At 47.6% G+C, this 19540-nt stretch overlaps 1 protein-coding gene across 15 annotated transcripts in view; it reads left to right on the top strand.

Annotated features, from left to right (window-relative positions):
• LOC1281495 (tensin-1) overlaps positions 1-19540 on the top strand; it is a 155809-nt gene that overhangs the window by 76156 nt on the left and 60113 nt on the right. For 3 of the 15 annotated variants that reach the window (XM_061643742.1, XM_061643739.1, XM_061643750.1), the window contains exon 3: positions 3297-4208. The exons of the other annotated variants lie outside the window; for them this stretch is intronic. In XM_061643742.1, coding sequence (XP_061499726.1) covers positions 3297-4208 — 912 coding nt within the window. The remainder of the gene's footprint in view (positions 1-3296; positions 4209-19540) is intronic. 15 annotated transcript variants of the gene reach the window in all.

The raw sequence follows: 19540 nt of genomic DNA, 5'->3' as shown, positions 1-19540 counted from the left end.
TTTTTATCTTTAATTTCGATGACAAATGTTTCGAGTGCTATTTACACGGGCCCTACGAAGCAGATGCAAAACGCTCGCGGTGGAGTTTTCCCTGCTCTCTGGGTTTGTTGCGGAGCGTGTCTTTCATACGCTGTCTTTCTCTCCCGACACTCTTTCCCGTAAACATTTTCTTCATTGGAAAGAGATCTTTTTTTGCTGTTCACAACGAAGCTCAAAAACCTCTCGAGAAAAAAAATCATTTTTATGATAAAGAAAACATAATGTTGAACGAGTGCATATGCGCCCAGGGGGAACGGGAAACAGGAAACCTACAAATTTATTAACTTCACACTTTGTTTCAACAAGTTAATTCTCTCCGACCCCACGTCGGCCGGGCCCCGGCACGCGAGAGGGGTGCATCGAATGTTAGAAGAAGAAAAGAAAAAAGACTACAAGAGATGAACAGACAAAAAACAAGATAAAAGCAAAACTTTAATGCTCGCCCCGCTAAGCAGCGTGTAGTTTTTCGGGGCCGCGTTTGTTTTAAAGGCCGCTTCTTCGGCTCCGTTCTGGCCATCCCCTTGTTCGTGGGGTATCCGCAACACGACGAGAGAAGAAAAGAGGCATACTGCGTTTCTACTTGTACGCACGCGTGTACCGCGCGCCGCAAAGTGCATAAATCCCTGCTGCACACAGATGCATTGCTCCGATGTATGCTGTATGTGCGTTAGTAATTCTCGAGAATTGTCGATGGTGTATTTTGGGGGGTTTTTTTCTTCTCAAATCCGCCGATGTACGGTTCGTGTTTGTGTATATGTGTGTGTGTGTAAAATGCACTCTACAACATGAGGAGGAAAGGTACAGGAAGCAGCAAGATAATAATAATGTCGGTAATATGTTTACATTCGGTTTTTTTTGGGGGGAAGATAAATATTGTTCCTTCACTATCCCCAATCGCACCCGAGAGGAGGAGGGTGCACCGGGGAGAGATGGCGAGACGCGCATTCTTATATGGACGCCGGACCTTTTCTCACCCGTGCGTGTTTCGATTTGCTTTCCGTTTGTGCGGTCGCGACGTTGGAAGAAGGTCGAAAGGCCGACACGATCATCTTCCGCGAGACGGTGACGATGATGTTGATTTCTTTACGATCGACTGTATCTTATTTCCGAGCTGCACATCGCTATTGCGCGCGCCGATGCGAGCCAAAGTCACAAGCGCACAGTGCCCGGTTGCGGTGGAAGTCCGGGTGGCCTCCGGGGCTGCGCTTAATCGACGGAAATCGTTTAAATTTTATTCTAAAAATACAAGAAACGGTGAGCCGTGAAAAGTCGGCGGAAAGCGGAGGGGTGTGCGGAGGTAGTGAAAAGGGGAGTTTATTTATCATGCAGCATAAGTAAGCTCATCTGCTCCCATGATGAGTAAGGGATGTTTCGGTGGAGGTTTCACTTTTAGGACGAACCTTATATGTTGCAATTTTAAATTACGAGTGTTCCGCCAACTGTCCATAAAAATCAACTACCAAAATAGGCATTCCATGACGCGGAGCAGGCATTTCATTCGATTCGTGACAGTGAAAAGCGACGCTCACAATCCCACCATCCTTTTCTGCATCCCAAAACGACCAATTAGCAATTATTAAATAATGTTACTCAACGGCATAAACATGGTCATTTCGTGCCTGCCCGCTCTCAACCCTTCGCTCGTGTCCCGATGCTCAAACCATAAGGTGCAGCGCGCTTGCAGTGGTTGCGTCGTGTGTTAGAAAATTACACCCTTCGCTTCGAGAGCGTGTACTTTACCCTTTTTACCTAAAATCGGTAATCAGACGTCAGACAACAGTGTGTATGTGTTGTCCCCTTCGAGGGAGCCACAAGGTGTGTGTGCACTTTTTCGGACAGCTACAGATAGAGGACAGTCTTGCACACCTTCGAATGGATTTGAATCTGCTCGTGAGAAAGCCGACGGACGCTTTACTACTTATGCCCGATGGAATCTCACTATAAAGAAAAGAAAAAAAGGTAACCAATGTCTCGGTACCGATGCATCTTCACACAATCGGAAGGGACGGAAAATGGGAGAGGTTGTGTCTTGTCTTCGGAAAGTAAACTCCAAAACCCATTAAATAAAGTATCTTTTCCGCTCAATTCCATTGCCCCTACGGTCCCGGTATCTGTGGGGCTGTGGGCATTTCACCACCTTTGGGGAAGATTGGGCATCCCGTGTCCCAAGGAAACACTGCGTAGGGTCTCCAGTGGAAAGACTTAGCTGCGTTAAACACACATACACGTACATCAACAACATGATACATGTCCCGATAGTGTGGTTCAAGGGAAGACACTGCAAACGCAGCAAAAAAACACCCTCCAATTGCTTTTTCCATTCCAACTACTGCGAACATGCGTGTGGTCAGCCAGTAAAAATGCACTAAACGATGCGCAATGTATTGACCAGATGCTTTGCAATTGGCACATTTATGCGATTGGTGGATAAGACCGGGTCGAGACAGAGAGAAAGCGAAAGACTTGATGAGTTTTGCAGCACGATAAAACGGCGCTTTCATCGGGGTCGTCCTACTGGTACGCGTCCACCTCGTCATCAGCTCAATTGAATTATTCTGTCATGAACAGGCAATAGGGTAGGATCATCGCACAGGGGGAGACTTTTCCACGGGCGCATCATCATACCAAGCGACACAATCTCGTACATCAAGTATGCAATTAATTATAATGCTTGGCCAGAAGAATGATGGCCCTTTGAGAACATTGAGCAGTGAGCAGAAGAATCTCGTTCTTTGTTGATCGTTACGAGACGAGCACATGGATCCAATACGATGGTTTGGCTTAAGCCGAACGTAACATGAGCTCATCCGCATGAGCCCGGCTTGTAGATAGTGCTGTCACATGTGTGTGTGTTGGTACAGCTGCTGTCTAATCGTGTCCCTAGACGCAAACAACTCAAAAACACTAGGTCACCCATGCCCTGGCAGAGGCTTTTTGTCTCAAAGGGAACATACGACGCTTGCAGCGCACAAATTTGCAAAACCTCCAACAGATGCCTCACGGCTTTGATAAAGCTACCGTCACAGTAGCGGCGGTTGGGTGCCTCTTATCTCTTGCAGCATGGATTTGTGTGTAATCTTCAGCTGTCTTTGCTAAATGTGCCATTAAATCGCATGTAAATCACTTTGCCATGTGTGCGCTGACAGTGTCACATGGGTTGACAGCGTTTGAGTGACAGTACAGAACATTTGGAGTGATTCAACCGCCAAATAATAATCAAAAACATTAACCCCACTTTTCTCCACCACCACTTTCAGCGCAAGGCGCGGTATACGGATACCTCGTACCTCATCTTCCAGCAGCTGACCAAGGGCGATGTGCTGTACGCGTTCCCGCTCGTGGTGGGGCTTATACAGCGCTCGCCGAGGAAGAGCGCCGCCTCCCCGAGTGTACCGTCCTCGCCCAAGCCGCGCACGGAGGTGAACGAAGCGCTCGTGATCGACAGCCCGGAGGAGTCGTTCCTGGGCAAGCAGAAAAAGCCCAACACCTACAAGGCGAAGGATACGCGCAAACCGGCCGGAAGTGGGATACCGCGCCGGCAGAGCAAAATCGCCGAGAAGCGCAAAAACCGACGCAGCTTGGAGCTGAAATCGGTCGAGGAGGTGTCGCGCGAGGAGGAGGAAACCAAAGAGGAAGATGAAACGAAGGTGCAGGTCTGTGATATATCCGGCCGTGGGGGAGACGGAACGGCGGCGGCACCGTCGCCCTCGTCCAGCAATCAACCGCGAACGATCAGTGTCATCAGCAGCGACGAGCCGGACAGCGTGCAGAAGGACATACAGGTGGCGGTCGACTTCCATCACCGGCCCAACTCGGAGGTGGAACCATTTCGGGCGAGCGCGATCGAAGCGAACAACAACGATCTGCGGTGCAAGACGGCCAACGAGCCTGACCGGGCGCGGGCAGCGGACTCCGATGTCGAGTCGGTTAGCACGCTTACGCCCAGCATTGGGCCGGGCACGGATCTGCGCGGTGCGGACGATGGCAAGAGTGAACCGCAGCAGCGGATGGCGGCCCCCGGTGTACAGATTCGGCGCAAGCAGTATCCGTACGAGCCGTGCTATCTGGTCGGGTCGGAGTTCAGTGACACGAGCGATTTCACCGATACCGCCAGCAGCGTCGCCAGTGACCTAGATGAGACCGAGTACGCTCGGGTTGAGCTCCGCAAGGTATGTGTGTGTGTGTGCAAGCGATAGTGGTAGAACAACGTCCCCTACCGGCTCCGGTGTTTGAAATGGGTTTGGGCTCAGGTTACGGGAGGGTTTGTTTACCTTGCGCAAGGTGGATCGTAAATGCCCGGTACCGATGTCTCTCGTGCCGGGTGGCCATGTGTCGGTGGCAGCGATATCAAGACACCGGGAGTCGCCACTGAGCCCTAAATTGAAATATGGCATCGACATCAGTTTGACAGTTCGATTTTACCACCATCATTCCTTGCGGGAGCTACGTACAATGGCAAAGTGCACAGAGTGACAGCAGCGGGAATTCTCATGTTTGACAACGGCTCCAGCATAGGGCGCGGTCAACGGTCACGCGATTGATAAGTCTCGCGCCGGCCGTTTGCTTTCGTAGTGTATCGATGGTCAGCTACCTTTAGCATTAGATGGGCTGTGTGGTTGTTTTTTGATTCGTCTCTCAAACAGATTGAAATTGAACGGCTATCAAGTGACACACTGCTACGCCCTCCCGTGCGCCCATCCACGATCGCATTCTTTGATGGACAGTTTTTCAGGCAATTTATTACCCGAAGCTTTATTGGCAGCTTGGATGGAAAACCCAGTCGGCAAGAAGGGGAAAGGAGAGCTAAATTCACCCACCCCGTGAAAGATTGATCCATCCGTGGTCCTTGATGGCGTTTTATGGTGGTCGAAATGAAGCGTTAAAGTGTTTCCAAGAAATCGAAGGTCGTGTGCGGTTGGTGCGTCTGTTTGTTTTGTCCAGTTGATGTAATTCTTTCCTCATGCCCTTTTCCAAGTGGGCAGCGGGAATGTCTTCAAATGTATACATTAAGACATTCATATACATGATGGGTTGTTTCGTAGCCATTGTAAGGCTGGGGTGTAATTTGATACACAACAATCAATTTGTTAATCACTTGGGACGAGTGAAAGCACACTGTGATGCAATGAAGAAGGAAATTGATGGTGTGGTGATCGAGTTTCTTCAATCTTCAATAAAATATCATAAAGAACTAAATTTTCCCCCAATTCTGTGACGATTCTGAGTGGAAAGAGTTCGTCCGCACACGAAAATCCGCCGTTAAAACGCTTAACTGTGAGCAAAGCGTTGCAACGTGCATGCTTTCAGAAATTTCCTACAGATGGCGCTGTGATGACGGTAACGCTTCAATCCGTGTGTCTCGGATAAGTGTGGTTCAACTGTGGGTAGTGTGGAGGACTCTTCGGTCAGTTCAATTCATTAGAAAATTGTTTGTAAATTATGATTACTTTGACATTACCTGTTTAAAGTAACGTTTAAAGTAAACAAACTTAAAATTTTTGATATAGTTTCTTTATAAAATCTACAAATTGATTGTTTGTATATCAATCTAATAGTTACACAAAATTTGTTGAATAAAAATGTTTACAAGTTGTCCTAACGTACTTCAAAACTTCTTTTCACATATTTTTCACATGACTTTCTGTTTAGATGTTGCACAGGGCGCGATTGATTCCACGGCTGTTCGAACCATTAAACCTGACCCGCCTGACGGTGATGCCTGCTCACCGATAGCGGCAAAGCATTGTGCATATTAGCGGGACATCCTTCGATTTTTCTCCACCGTGCGCAATTTCGTTCGCTGATTTTGCTTCCTCCCGCCGCTCTAAGCGCTTCGAAAATTAAATTGTCTTCACCGCGTGCCGGCTTTACCAGCTCGGGAGAAATGGTTCCTTGCGGCGGTCTGTTCGCCTGTGTTTTCCACTCTTTCATTCTTCGCTGTCTTGTTTTTTGTTTTGAGTTTGGAAAATTTATCTCAAATTAATCACCTTCCTCTAACTACTACCCCATCTCTCTGTGTGCGGCACTGGAAGGCATAGATCGGTCGGTCGGGTACTCGTGAGGCACACGATTTTCATCGCGCCGTACACGGTACAGTGCGGCACGAAGCATAATGCACCCGCCGCCTGGTCATCTTGGCTAGCCTTTGGGCAGTGACCATTCACTGACCGACTGGCCCACTGATGGAGCGCAACAAAGAGAGAGAGAGAGAAAGGGAGAGAGCGAGCGAGCGAGCCGTCGATGGGAATCGATACAGAGCTGTTGTACAGAGATCCCTCCAAGGGAGACCCACATTCCTGGCATCCTTTTCCCCACAGTCGAATGCGCTCGCTAGGCCGGCAATGGAAGTTGGTGATAAAAATCTAGCATTCAACGGGCAGCGGAAACGCATCTCCAAAAGGAAAAAGCGTGTTGCCGGTTGGAACAGTAAAGCATGAACGAGTAATAAGTAAAAACCAAACCTAGCCCATCTCCTGTCCCACGTCTCGTAGGTACGCCTCGCGCAACAGATGAAACAGATGTGGGAATATTGGAGCTCGCCCTGTCCCAAAGGCGAGTTCGGTGTTTGTTTTCCATAGTCAGTGAATAGTGGTTGGTGTGCGGTGGTGGCGAGGGGGAAAACTAAAGGCATTTTAGAAGATGTCTAGATGTTTGCTTTCTAGAGCCGGAACAAATCGATCACCCATTCAACCCTTCCCGCGTTTGTATAACGCATTATTGCGCCCAGTTCTGTCTAGCTCGCCGTGTTTTGTGTGGGCATGGCAGTTTTATGTTTTAATCTGCGCTCACAGCTGTAGCATCCATAAAAAAACACACACACACAAGGGAAACGGTCAGTTGGTGGGCGGGCTCAACTGCGGCCCGAGGGAGAAGCTGTGGCGTTATGTAAACAAAGCGGGATTGCTTAAAAACATTGAGCATGAGTGTGATTGGTATGGATGTTTTATTTGTGGATGTGATCGTGTTTCTTCTTTTCCGCAGATATCTGTTGGGAGCTATCAGTATGCTGTAGAATGGTCAGTTTGCCTGACGGCATGAAGCGCGAACCTGCGTCCGCTGTAGCCATTTGATTGGCATTGAACTAATATTCGACGCTCTGTGACGTAAAACTGTTTTACGGACAAGCCATTTCCGTTATCAAAAATATTGTCTTTGTGCTTTCTTCAAAATTATGACAGCTTGGTGAGATATGTAGACGCAAATATGCTGTCATGAGTTCATATGTATTAATAACAATTTCATCATCATTCAGTAATCTTCCAAAACTCTACCAGAGCCAGTCAATCCATTATGTATTCATAAAATAGTTCACAAGTTTACATCCTGCTATCCGATAAGATACGCTCAACAATCTTAACGCACAGGTGTGTGATAATTGAAGGAGTGTTTTGCTGTTTCGGTGACGTTCAAACTAGTTTCTGTTTGCTCTGTCGTCCGAGCACAAACTTCCCATGCTATTCGTTTGCAATTTACATCTATTATTCAAATGAATCGAGCGCGCTCATGCTTTGACAATTGTTCGTGGCTGGCGAAGATTAGAGGTTTAAGATGACCGACAGAGACGATACACCAAAGTTTGTCTAATCCGCACACACACACACATAATCTCGATGGTGTGAACAATCTCAGATCTCAAGGAAAGCTCATTCAATTCCACCGAAGGACACCCGGGAGGTTCCGTTTAATGGCTGAGAGGCAGACCAGTTTCTGGGACGTTGTGCATACGATTAAAGTTTGATAGCATAAGTTTCGCTTCTATCAATCCTGTTTTAACGAACAAAAAGCTATCAATATCGTTGTGAGCTAGCTCGTATCAGAGATGGCGGGTGATTTAATCACGCCTTATTCATGGTGCTACTGTCTTGTTTTGCGCTTTTATCTCACCATCAAACAGGACAATATCGTTGCTATTTTATCTGGTACATTGCGGGATTGTCTGTGTACAATGAGACCAAATCACCCGAGGGAGCGTTCGTTGCCATCAAAGACCTGCAAGTAGAGCTGGCATCATGTTGCAGAAAATGTTGCTCAGACGGCGGGAGTTGTAATCTACCCGTGCATCTAAAGCTTCTTTTCTTGCTCACTGCAACGTGTGGCGTTGGTGCCGGAACCCCTTTAAACGACTGGGAGTTTTTAGTTTGATTTCTTTCGCCCTTACGTAGTGCAAAGCCAACGCCAACTCAATGAAGACGCAAAAGCAATGTGCCGACCTGGCCTCGGTCACATTGTCGTCATGGTTGATTGTTTCCCACTAATAGACTCGTAAATTATATCCTCATGACAATTTGCGCTCCAGGTGGAAAGCCACCAGGCATTTGGGATGCCTTATCGCAATCGCTACTCCCTGCCGGGATCTCAGCCCAATCTGCAGGCGTTTACAGTAGTCATGGAAATGATCTTCCCACCGCGGGGAGTCGATCTACACCACGATGCGCCTTCGTTTCTTTCCAATCCTGCTAAACCAAGTTTACCCGTATGTTGTAGCAGAAATGTAGCCTCGCTATGCAAATCGTGTTTAACCTCTTTCAAATGTGAAACATCTTCAATCAACAACAACAACAACACGCCACACCACACTGTCCACATTGCCAGCGTTTGATTCGTCATCGTCCCAGCACACTATTGCAAACATCGTTGCAGTAAACAGTTGACTGCACCTTTTGCAAAACGGTGTCAAAAGGTACTCTTCGCCAGACTCTCCGTCAAGGCGAGACACTTCGTGTGAGCACCGTAATCCTCTCTTCTTCGCTGAAAGGATTTAATGTCACCTCAAATACCCCTACGCCTCCCGATGACGATGCACAGCCGTCAATCTTTGCATCTTGCGCTGTTTGCGCATATTTCACCCAACAATCTGTGTCAGCGGTTCGTGATAATGCATGATGGGTAGTTTTAACAGCTAGATTTATGATGTTTTTACGCTATTCACCACACACTGAAGAGTGCAGTGTTCTGGTTTCGATCGGGTAGAGGCGTTTGCTCGATGTCGTTCTGCTAGTTCCCGTCCCGGTTGTCTACTGGGTTGCTTTTGTGACCTTTGTATCGAAAGCAGCAATGCGACCGGAACCACTACGGCAGCATGACCTCAAGGCACCTGAGTGCAATCGGTCAGCAAATTTCCATCTCAAAATTATCGCCAGGAAAATGAACAACACGCAAGTAACGACACTACGCAGTTGAACGTAGAATTACTACTACATAAATCATCATCTCGTGCACTTTCTCGCCAACTTATTGCCGGCGTAAGATGATCACGCGAGCCCGCTCGCGTAGTTCGACGATCGTGGAAAGCAGGACTTTGGTTGAACAACGTGAACATGACACGAGCAATCGGGGTACATGATAAACTTGACCGTAACAGCACCATCGCACACACGCCAGTAGACGGTCGGAAGGCTCTCTCACGGATATCTCACCGAACGGATCCGATAGCACGCGGTCCTTGGTGATCGCCGTGACATGACTGATGAGCCGCGCTGGATCGTTACGTCCCTTATCCCCCGGGGGTGCCTCTATGTACCATCGAGCGTGCTGGATCGTTGAACAAACCCCGTTTGGGGTGGGGAACGGTTCAGTAGCATGGTCCGCGTTCCTGGCCCTCTTCCGAACGCACCTGATTGACACATTTGGACTCGAAACGTCGAACGTCAGGTCGTGTTTGTTGGGGTTGGAATGTTAGCGTACGCGCGCTGGCTGATCTACACGGTCGGCTTCCTCTGATGCTTTGGCATGCAACCGGTATGTCGGATCGCACGGATCAAAGCATGAAAAGCTCCGCGTGCTTTCGTACCTCATTGGCTGGAGTAGGAATAGTTTCCAGGGGAAAAAACGGAAAACATATCCGCATTCACACGGCCATGGTAGGCAAAATGGAAGAAGGCACCGTTTCGCATCTGCAACATATTTCAAGATCTGCATCTTTTACGGCGGCGTAATATGAGTAATCGCTTAGATTACATCATCATGCGGCGGATTGTTTTAATAAATAAAACGCTTCTTCTTCAGCACGCTTGAAGACCTTCAGCTTGATTAGCATCTTTTGCAGCTCAATGTTTACCATTAACATTATGGTCTAAAACCGATTCAATCATACCACTGGAGAAGGCATCACTTCAGGGTGTCAGTAAACGCGATGATTCTTCAAAACAGATACTGACCTTTCTTCATTGGCCTACACAAACAGTGGACCCTCTTAGGTGGATCGAGTCTACCTACAGCTCATGCGTTAGTAACGTGAGTTTCGAGCGGCACATAGCTGAACCTGAGCCAATTTCACCCCAATGGATGAAGCATTCGACGTTCGACCACATTCGACGACCTTTGACGGCGACCTCAGCCATGCGCTGACGGTGGTCGCCAGTGTCGGATGGCTCTTTGAATACTGCCGAGCCATTCGTGCCACTCTCGTTCGACCAACTGGTTTAGCTAATCCAAGCATTTCGCTTTTGCCAACTCATACAAGCCTCTCTCCTCAAGCGGTCGATCATGGTCGTGGACCGGGAGACTCGGCAATATTCCGCTTTGCCAGATTGCGGCTGCACGGTAGTGATGATGCGGCGGCTGTGGGTAGTACTCTATTCCAAATATGGGCAGCATAATACTAGCCTAATCTACCCCGACCGGCCAGGAATAATTGAGTCAAATAAGGAAGTGAAAAGCTTTATCCGCTAAGCTACCCGCTCCTGGCCGGTTGCTTCCACCAAAAGTACACCGCACAACAAACTATCGAGTCGCAATCAACATCTTTCGGACGAATTTTGGACGATCGATCGAAAAAAAAAACCGTTTGAATCGGTTTTAATCAGTCCCCAGCAATCTGGTGGCCATTTTCTGATGCTAACTAGCAGCAGTATGTTGGAGAGCAGTTAGAGTCGATATTCCTATGTTGGAGCAAATAAAATCCGGGAAGAATAAAATGCCCAGCATTGGGTGGTAAAGCTGGCAAAGGAATGACGCAGATTAATGATGGGCCGTAAACCGTTTGACGACTATATTTAGAGCGCCGGGCCACACGATGTTTCATACTTTCGAAGCACGAACTGCAAACCCCAATCAGCTGAGGTCGCCACGAGAGAGGTTCTGGCGATCTGGTATGCGTCACAAGGTTCCCTTGGGTTCAAACTTTACGACCGCGCGAAATAAAAAGAATATGATCGATAGCTTCGGCGCTGCTCAGGATCGCGTTCTGGAGCGAAGACGGCACCAAAGAACGGGTTTTTCACTCCAAAAACACAACTATCGCTTGTGATGTTTTGTAAACCGCTAGAACTCGAAACGGGATCAAAGACGCCAATGTTGGAGGTCGGTTGGGTCCGCCTCCAAAAACGAGATGTTGAGCGGAAGAGAAAAGGGAACGAAACCCCATGAATGTCACTTCATGGGTGCTATCAAAGCTTCGAGACGGTCGTTAAATTGATCGCCGTTTAATGGCCACGGGGAAGGTGGTTTTACTCCTATCGGCAAATGAAGTTGTACACCGCTCCGGAGGCGAATGCAAAAGATGTCCAACTAGTTTAAAACCGAAATGAAAAATGTTGTTTAAGCACGGCGCATGCTCCAATGTGAGTTAATTACAACCAGGAGAGTATCTCAATCCTGTAATCCTCGCATTTTCCACACAACAACGCACACACACACGCTCGATCCCAAGCGAACACTGCTACAGCAACGCTACCCTCCGTTCCAAACGTTGCAGGAGGTCTCGGGGTAAAGTGTACACCCCTAATCCACCCATGCCAAACACATTCCCGGCATTATTTTCACCAATAAATCGTTTGGCATGCACACGAACGAACGATCCCCAGAACCGGTCATATGCATGTTGGCCAGGGCGTACGTGTTCTACTTTTGCTGACCTACCACCATGCGATGGACTGCGCGCTGCGCTCGCCATATCGAAAACCCATTCACATTCCACACCACCGGTAAGGAGATTCAATCTCTCCATGGGTGGCATGCGTAGTTAGCCCGGTAGCAGGCCCGTGCGCCGCGCACAGTAAGCCACAATTAATCCGAAGGTCAATTTCTCTCTTATGACAAAAAAGAGAAAGAAAAGAATGGAGTTGAAAACGATGGTGGTGATTTATAATAACCGATTAAGCTCGCCCAGCCTGTCCCCCTTGGGCGTAGAGTGGTTGCTTTCAATGTTCAAGATGTGTTGAAAAATGGGTGTCATTCGAGCTTGACCTCCAAGGGATACTGGGCCGAACACACGGACGGAAGCTTGACAGATGTTAATTTTGTGGCATTTGTAACCCGCTTTGCTACCGATTCAATCCGCTGGGGAGTTTTAATTTTCGAGACATTTTGTCCCGATACATTGAAACTACACGGAGCTGCCATCGCTCAATCACGTCAGCTAATAAAAACGAAATGCGAAAGGAAATGAACATAAATTTCATCAAACATCATTCTAGATTTCCCAATCCTTCCTTCCTGCGCGCTGATGCCTTAATGGCATCACTGCCCGGTCAAGCGATCGCCGTACACAAGCAGACGCACTAGAGCACATGACCTCGGAAGATCACAGATATCACTCTCCAGCAGCCCATTGCCCTATCCCGACGTTTTACGCGCATTTCACTTCACCTCCGGGAGTTATTCTCGAGGTCATCGAGCAGGGAAATGGTAAGCCGCACTTCTGCTACCCTGTTAGCCACCAAACCGATTTATAGCAAACGGGGGGGGGCAAGAACGCTTTATGCAACATCCGAGTTGAAACTAAAGGGGGAAAAAATCTCGCTGATTGACTGGTTGATTAAAGTGCGTGTTGACTGTTTACCTTCTGGGTAAATGGGTGAGATGCGTTGGCTATGAGGTTCGCGTAATGGTGAAAAACGACAAGAATCACACCGGGCGTGCTTGAGATGTTGTGCCAACCCGAACCGATTGCTTCATACAGGCAGAAGCAGCGGCAAGGGTCACGACTCTCACATCCGGGAGGAGTGCGGGAGGAGTGCAGGGAAAGGTTCATTTTCACTGTACCACGCGGAGTGGGAACGGTTGCAAGTTGTTTTTAACGATTCCCATATTCCGTGCACAAACAGAACCCAATTTCAAGCGGTCAAGTTCGTCTCCCTTCCGTCGAATCTTCATGAACCTTACCACCGAGGGGTGTGATTTTTTTTAAAATCAGTGTTCCTGAACCTAGGCTAGGTGTACGCGATTGCTCTCTCTCTCTCTTTCTCTCTCTCTCTCTCTCTCTCTCTCTCTCTCTATCGTTTTTGTTTGTGTGTTTTAACCCAGCAGATCAACTACAAACCGGCGCAAGATCGCTGGATACACATTCCTCGTGCTCACACTGAAAATTCACCCGCATGAGGAGAAAATTTCTACTTCCTGAACAACGCACAGCCAGAGCGACTGGTGTCGCAATCAGGCCGGGCATACAGCACACCCGCAATACCACCTCAACCCACGCAGATTGGATTGGATTTCGAATCGCCCTGTGCTTGATGTGTCTAGTGGTGCTTGTGTAAACAATGGTAACAACGATTGGTGCATGATAAATGTATTGGTATGGCCACACGTTGCTGCCCGACCGGGCTTTCATTTTGGCACGGTCCTGCAATGTATGTTTATTTATTTTCTGTGCAATAAATCCTAAATCTGAAGTACTTTTTGGAACCTTGGGTACAGAGAAGGTAGCATAGACAAATACGTTTTCCGTGTAGCTGTTGTGGATCGTATGTGTGGAATTTATTCATTTAGTTGCTCTCTTCTGCTCCTTGGAAGTTCAATTATATTTCATTGATTCGTTTGTTTTAAATTAATTTTATCATTTTTCTTTATTTTTATTTTCAGGTAAGAATGGTTACGCTGCCTATTTGAGAGCAATTCGTAAGTACGCAAACCACAGAAAAGTTAGGAGATCCACGTTCAATAAATCTATCCAAACGATATTGTTAACACTCATTCAATATGTACTGCACTAGCCCCCCGGCTAGATATGCAACAGCATTCGAGCGTAATAAACATGTTTAATTCATTGCCGTCTAGAGGAGAGCGGGTGTATGCTGCCGATTGAAAAATGATCCCCACCGTCATAACAGATTAGCATACGTCTCGTAAAAGCTATCACATCACTAAGCGCCGACCCATTAACAGGTTCGCACTCCGACGATACACTCCCGATAGTGCACTATTAATCATGAGCTTTTTAGCTACCCTGCCGCGTCCGGCAGGTTGTTATGTGTCGTTCCCTTACCAAGACACTCGACAATCACCAGCAATTGGAAAATCGTTACATCATCAACCGGTCGATAGCCAATGCTACTACCGATCGAGAGTGGCCAAGCTCTTCAGTGTGTTTTGCACGTTCGTTCGGCCAAGTGAAGTAACTGAGGCAATCAAGATTCGAACTCACAACAAGATGCTCGCAAGCGCTCGATGCTCAAACCTAACGTCACGGATATTTTTATGCTATGACATTTCCGGCAAAGTACTCTAAACACACACTCCGCTGTCATCAACACTATTAAACGCTGACGTCAGCGCTCTGGCCAGTGTTTCAGGGTAAATGGTTTCTAAATAATTAATCAAAAATGCCGAAACCAAACGCCAGGAATTTACCCTTTTGCACGTTGCCATTCGTGGCGTGTGTTTTTTTTTTCAAACGTGGAAACCCATAAAAACCGAACTATTCGTGATCGCGCGTTGCAATCCTTTCCATCTTTTCGAGTAAGTTTCGAGCGAACTTCCCTCTTCGCACGATCCCGCAGCAAGTGTTCGTTTGAGCCACTCTGGGGCCACTCTTAGGCACCCGGAGGTGATAAACAAATCGTTGACTTTGGCACCCAATCACCCCGCGGACGGTGAATCTTGCCACTTAAGATAATGTCCTCTCGTTGCGTGTACGTTTCACCTTCGCAGAGCGCCAAGTGGAGAGAGAGGGCTCTCTGGCAAGCCAAGGGAATCCCGTTGCTTCTGCACGCAGCAAATGTGCGAAAACTAATAAACTGACAGAATTATAATTTATGAAACAATTGCTCGGTCTGGAAGGGCTGCCGTAAAAGCATTAAATGTCTTTTTTTCTCGCCAGTCTCACGGCACGAAGTTCACGATCACGATCGATCCCGGGCAGTGTTTTGCTTGTGCGCTGTCAGCTGTGATTACTCTCTTTCTCTATCCTCTTCTCATTCGCCTCGGAGTGTTTTATACTACGCTTTTACAAGATTGCGTGGTGGAGACATACAAACAGCTTGTTAAAAACCCAGAGCAGTCTTAATATTCTACCCGGTTGCAAACATTAATCGTCCTATTCCTATACATCGCCGTTTGGAATACGAGCCCGGTTGGTGTCGAGATGAGACACTGGCATTGGGAACTCGGCCGTACAGACTCAGCTGTCGTTTGTGAGACGATGCTGCGAATTACAAATGATTTAAAATACTTATGATGGCCGTAAATCTATTTTCCTGTTTGCATTTGCCTTCTGCATTCCAAGGAACTTTTTTACGTTTCGCGTGACCTTAATTTAGTTTCCTCGCGAGGCGTAGTCTGCGCAAAAGAAAACTCTTTGGAAGGATGGTCAGTTTTGAAATGAGTTTCTTGTGCTTTTGTGTACAGCAATTTCCACTCCTGACGGTAACCTGCTCGGAGGCATCGGTTCGATTGAGTAATAACGTGCCTAGTGCTCATCCCGAACCTCGGTACCCTCGGCATCGCACGGCTAACGGCAATGAAAAAGCATTCTTTCAAGGCTAGATTACTGGTTTTGCAGCGGCGACCCACTATCTATTAGACTGATCAAAACGCGCTTTCGGCAAACGCAATCATGGCACGACCTTTGGCAAACGCAATGAAAGATGGGATCAAACGCGCGAACCCTTCCCCATTCACCAGCAAAAACACTAACTGCAACGGAGGACGTACGAGAGTACTTAAACACCATCATCTTGGCCCAGGCTGGTGTGGTTCTAGAAAGTCTTACAGGCCAGCATCGCCAAGAGCGACTCGTCTAATCATGCTCACTCCCCCTTACCCAGCGGAGCCGGCGAGTCTTGGATTCCAGGTGCAATAAAATCCTACCAGACACCTCGTTTAGCAGCTTTGGCGGGAAGATTGCTTTCGGTTCGAGTGCGGTAATTATGTGTCTCTTCTAACAAGGTGGTACCTGGTGTACTGAACTCCATCGCACATCCCGTTTCTCGCTAAAGGGGAAGCGTAATTCGCTTAGAGTTGCTCCTCCGCTGGATAGCATTAATTTCTTCTTTTACGTGAACTTTCATACCCCCTTTCGCTAACACAACCGTCGATCATCGCCTAATCCTGCCCAGCTTCCCGGTAGATGTTTTAATGTGAAGGCGAAGAGCGCAAAACACAACAAAAAAATCACCACCAGCACCACATATAATCTATTTTGATTGAATCGTTTTGATTCATCATACCGCTGACATGTGGCTTTTATGTTGTTTCTTGCTCCCGTCGAGCGGATATTTATTCCCCGTTTGCTGCTCCTGCTCGGAGAAAACCCTTTCCCCGTGCTTGTTTGACGCACAACAGCATTATGCTACAGCTCCCGAAAACGGTTCCATGCACGCGTCGTGCGTTGTTTGACAGGGCTCGTGCTATTTTTGACAGCGCCGCAAAAAAAGCCGTGCATTTTCCAACGAAATTGATGGCTGGCGAAGAATGCGACGATGATGCGCCGCCCGAACGATGACGCCTGCCTGTCGTCGTTAGTTTGCCGCACGCCGCTAATCTAAAGCTGGTTGAAAGTGTTGAATTATTAATCGCATCTCAAGGAAAGGAACAAGGAGAAGCGAATGTATTTCACCCAGCCAAACACTAACGACGGTTGAGGAATTTGTGTAAGGGCTTGTGTGTAGTGTGTGCGTCACTTTAGACATCGGTCTTCGGTAATTAGTATCGATTTGATACGCAACAAGTTTGACAGAGCGGCGCACATCGATCAATCAATAAACTTCTGTCCAATAACCTCCATTGCTTTCCCAAACGACATACAACAAGTCGAAGGTAATGCAGTTACTTTGGTAACATCTAATTCCAACCACCTAAAGATTCATTTCATGCACACTTCCGTCGAGAAGAGAAAGTCCCTACCATACGCCTTTCGCGTTATTTGTGCGTTAACATTATCTGCACATTAAAGTAGGACCGTAGCGCATAAGGAAAAGGAATAAGGTGCGCAATTTGTTCGACATTTTGCTAATCAAATTTGTTTTGCGAAATGAATGATAGCCCTCGCTCACCGAAAAAAAAAACCCCTCAAAAGTGTGAGAAAACTTTGGAAAATTGCTGAACGGCTCACCACCACCATCTAAGATGAAAATAATGAAATAATTAAATTTCATTTTGTCTCTGACATTTGCATCCCCATTTGCAAGCTCCCATCTGAACCTAAACCCCGCGTTTTCCCCCCGGCTACCTTATCGTGTTGGAAGGAAAGCGTATGCCCAGCCACCACTTTGCCCACCTTTGCCGAAAGATGATTGATTAGGTGTGGAATCGTGAATTTGTAATTTGCCCATCTCGCCTAAAGTACGCCGTTGCGATGGGAAAAAGTGGGCCAAAACTGTCCAACAGCTAATGGTGGCTGATGGTTGTGAGGTGGGTGTTGCTGTAAGCCAGCAAACAACACGTTGAAAGAGCAATGTCATCGGGATAGGGAGAGCTGTATGTATGTTCCAATTCCACAACATTGTAGGATTTGGATAGGCCCTCAGGAATGCACGCGATCGAGTAGGATGGGAGCTTCAGGCAGTGCTGGCTTGCTGCCCGGTTCTTTCGGACATGATCTCATCCACTGCACATGTGGCTGCAGATCATGCTATAAAACCGTTCTTATGCGTTCCAGATGCAGTTTGGAATGGTGATCCCGATCCGACGGAATTCCAATCGCATGTATAACGGTCTTGCCAACAGTGGGGTCTGTTCTGTGGTTCCGCGAGTGTGTGTGTGTGTGTGTGCTTCGCTGCGACTGTCTCTCTAACTCATTGCCTGCCCGACACGCTGCCATCCATCACACTGCATTAACGTGTCGCCTGCGGCCGTTCCACGACCAAGGAGAGCGATCAACCGACCGTGTGATTTGTGCAATAGGGCTCCGATCGCAAGAAAATTTGCTCCTTCGCGGTACGGTATTGTTCCGGCCTTGACATAAATCATGGAGCACAAATCTTCTAACCCGATTCGTTCCTTCTACTCCATTTCAAAGTGCATTGTAGACAGAGTTGAAGCTGAGGGGAAGGTAAATAAGCTTTAACACTACCCACCACCCCCTCAACTGTCTGTTCCTCTATTTATTCGATTGGAAAATCGATAATCAGCGAACCGTACAAGCGGTTGTCATCCTTGCTTTGCCAGCTGAAAGCGTTAAAAAAGGCGCCTTTGCTGAAGGATGAATCAGCGTGTGTGCCCTCCCCTTCTGCTCGGACGAAGGGGCGGCAAAGCCCTTCCCACGCCTGCTGCCATCGAGCAGCTCGAGCAGGGTCGTTATTAATCGGAACAGCTGTTTGCGACTCGGTGGTGTGGCAGCCGCAAACGGGAAACGAGAGTGAATCTTATTTGTTTTGCGATGATCTCTTGTTTTGCAGTCTAGTTGAAGATATTTTTAGCAGCTCGTGTCACGCGAGGTAATAATTTGTAGCTTCTTTGTTGGCATCATGGCTAGAAATAGTGCACACTAAAATATTATCTTTAAAATAAGAAATCTTACGACCAATCGTTGCTACACATTGGCACAACACTTTCATTGCACCGACCTTGACCATCACATTCGTGCGGAGCGCGTTCACGAGTGGCGCATGTGACGAAAGTGCAATTTGCAACGCAATTAGCGTGCCACACAGTATCGCTCAACAGCAAGCAAGTATATCGAAAGCAGTTCTGCACACGTGCACTATTTATGCGATAAAGAAATTATTTACACCGCGCAACTTGGAAGGGAAATTTCATTTGCCTCCCCCTTTTAATGTGCTACGCGCTGAGAACGTTAATAGCGAAGGTGCGAATGTTTACACTTCCCTTCACTCAATCATATTTACCTAACTGTGTGTGAGCAACACTTTGCTACATGGCCTCTGGTTTCCAGCCACCTTTTGGCGAATCTGAAAAGGCTTCACCTCCTTACTGGATGCTTACAGATGCCACTCCATCATTTCGACAGCGTTCTTTAAGTCCCACTTCATACGACGCTGGTTCGTGGATGCCGTATCAATCCTGCACTGAACACAGGAACATAGTCACGCACGTCTGTGTGCCAGGGAATAAAATATTCCACCGTCAAACACCATCACGCAAAGTATGTTCCGGAGGAATGATGGACGCCGTCCTAACATGTACCTTCTGGCGAATTCTTTTCATCATCGATCTCTCCACACCACGACCTTAACCGATCTCGTGTCCACCATCGCACTTCCTACTTTAAAGCCCTTCGCGCCCTGCTTCCACACTCCCCTCTAGGGAGTTTTTTTTCCTTGCCGCTAAAAGTCCAGCTGTTTGCGAGTTCCTGCGGAAAGTGTCATGAGCACGTGAGAAA

Source organism: Anopheles gambiae, chromosome 2 (assembly GCF_943734735.2).
Source record: "Anopheles gambiae chromosome 2, idAnoGambNW_F1_1, whole genome shotgun sequence".
NCBI classification, from domain to species: Eukaryota; Metazoa; Arthropoda; class Insecta; order Diptera; family Culicidae; genus Anopheles; species Anopheles gambiae.
Note: the sequence above shows the minus strand (reverse complement) of the source record. Positions and strands in the feature narration are given on the sequence as shown.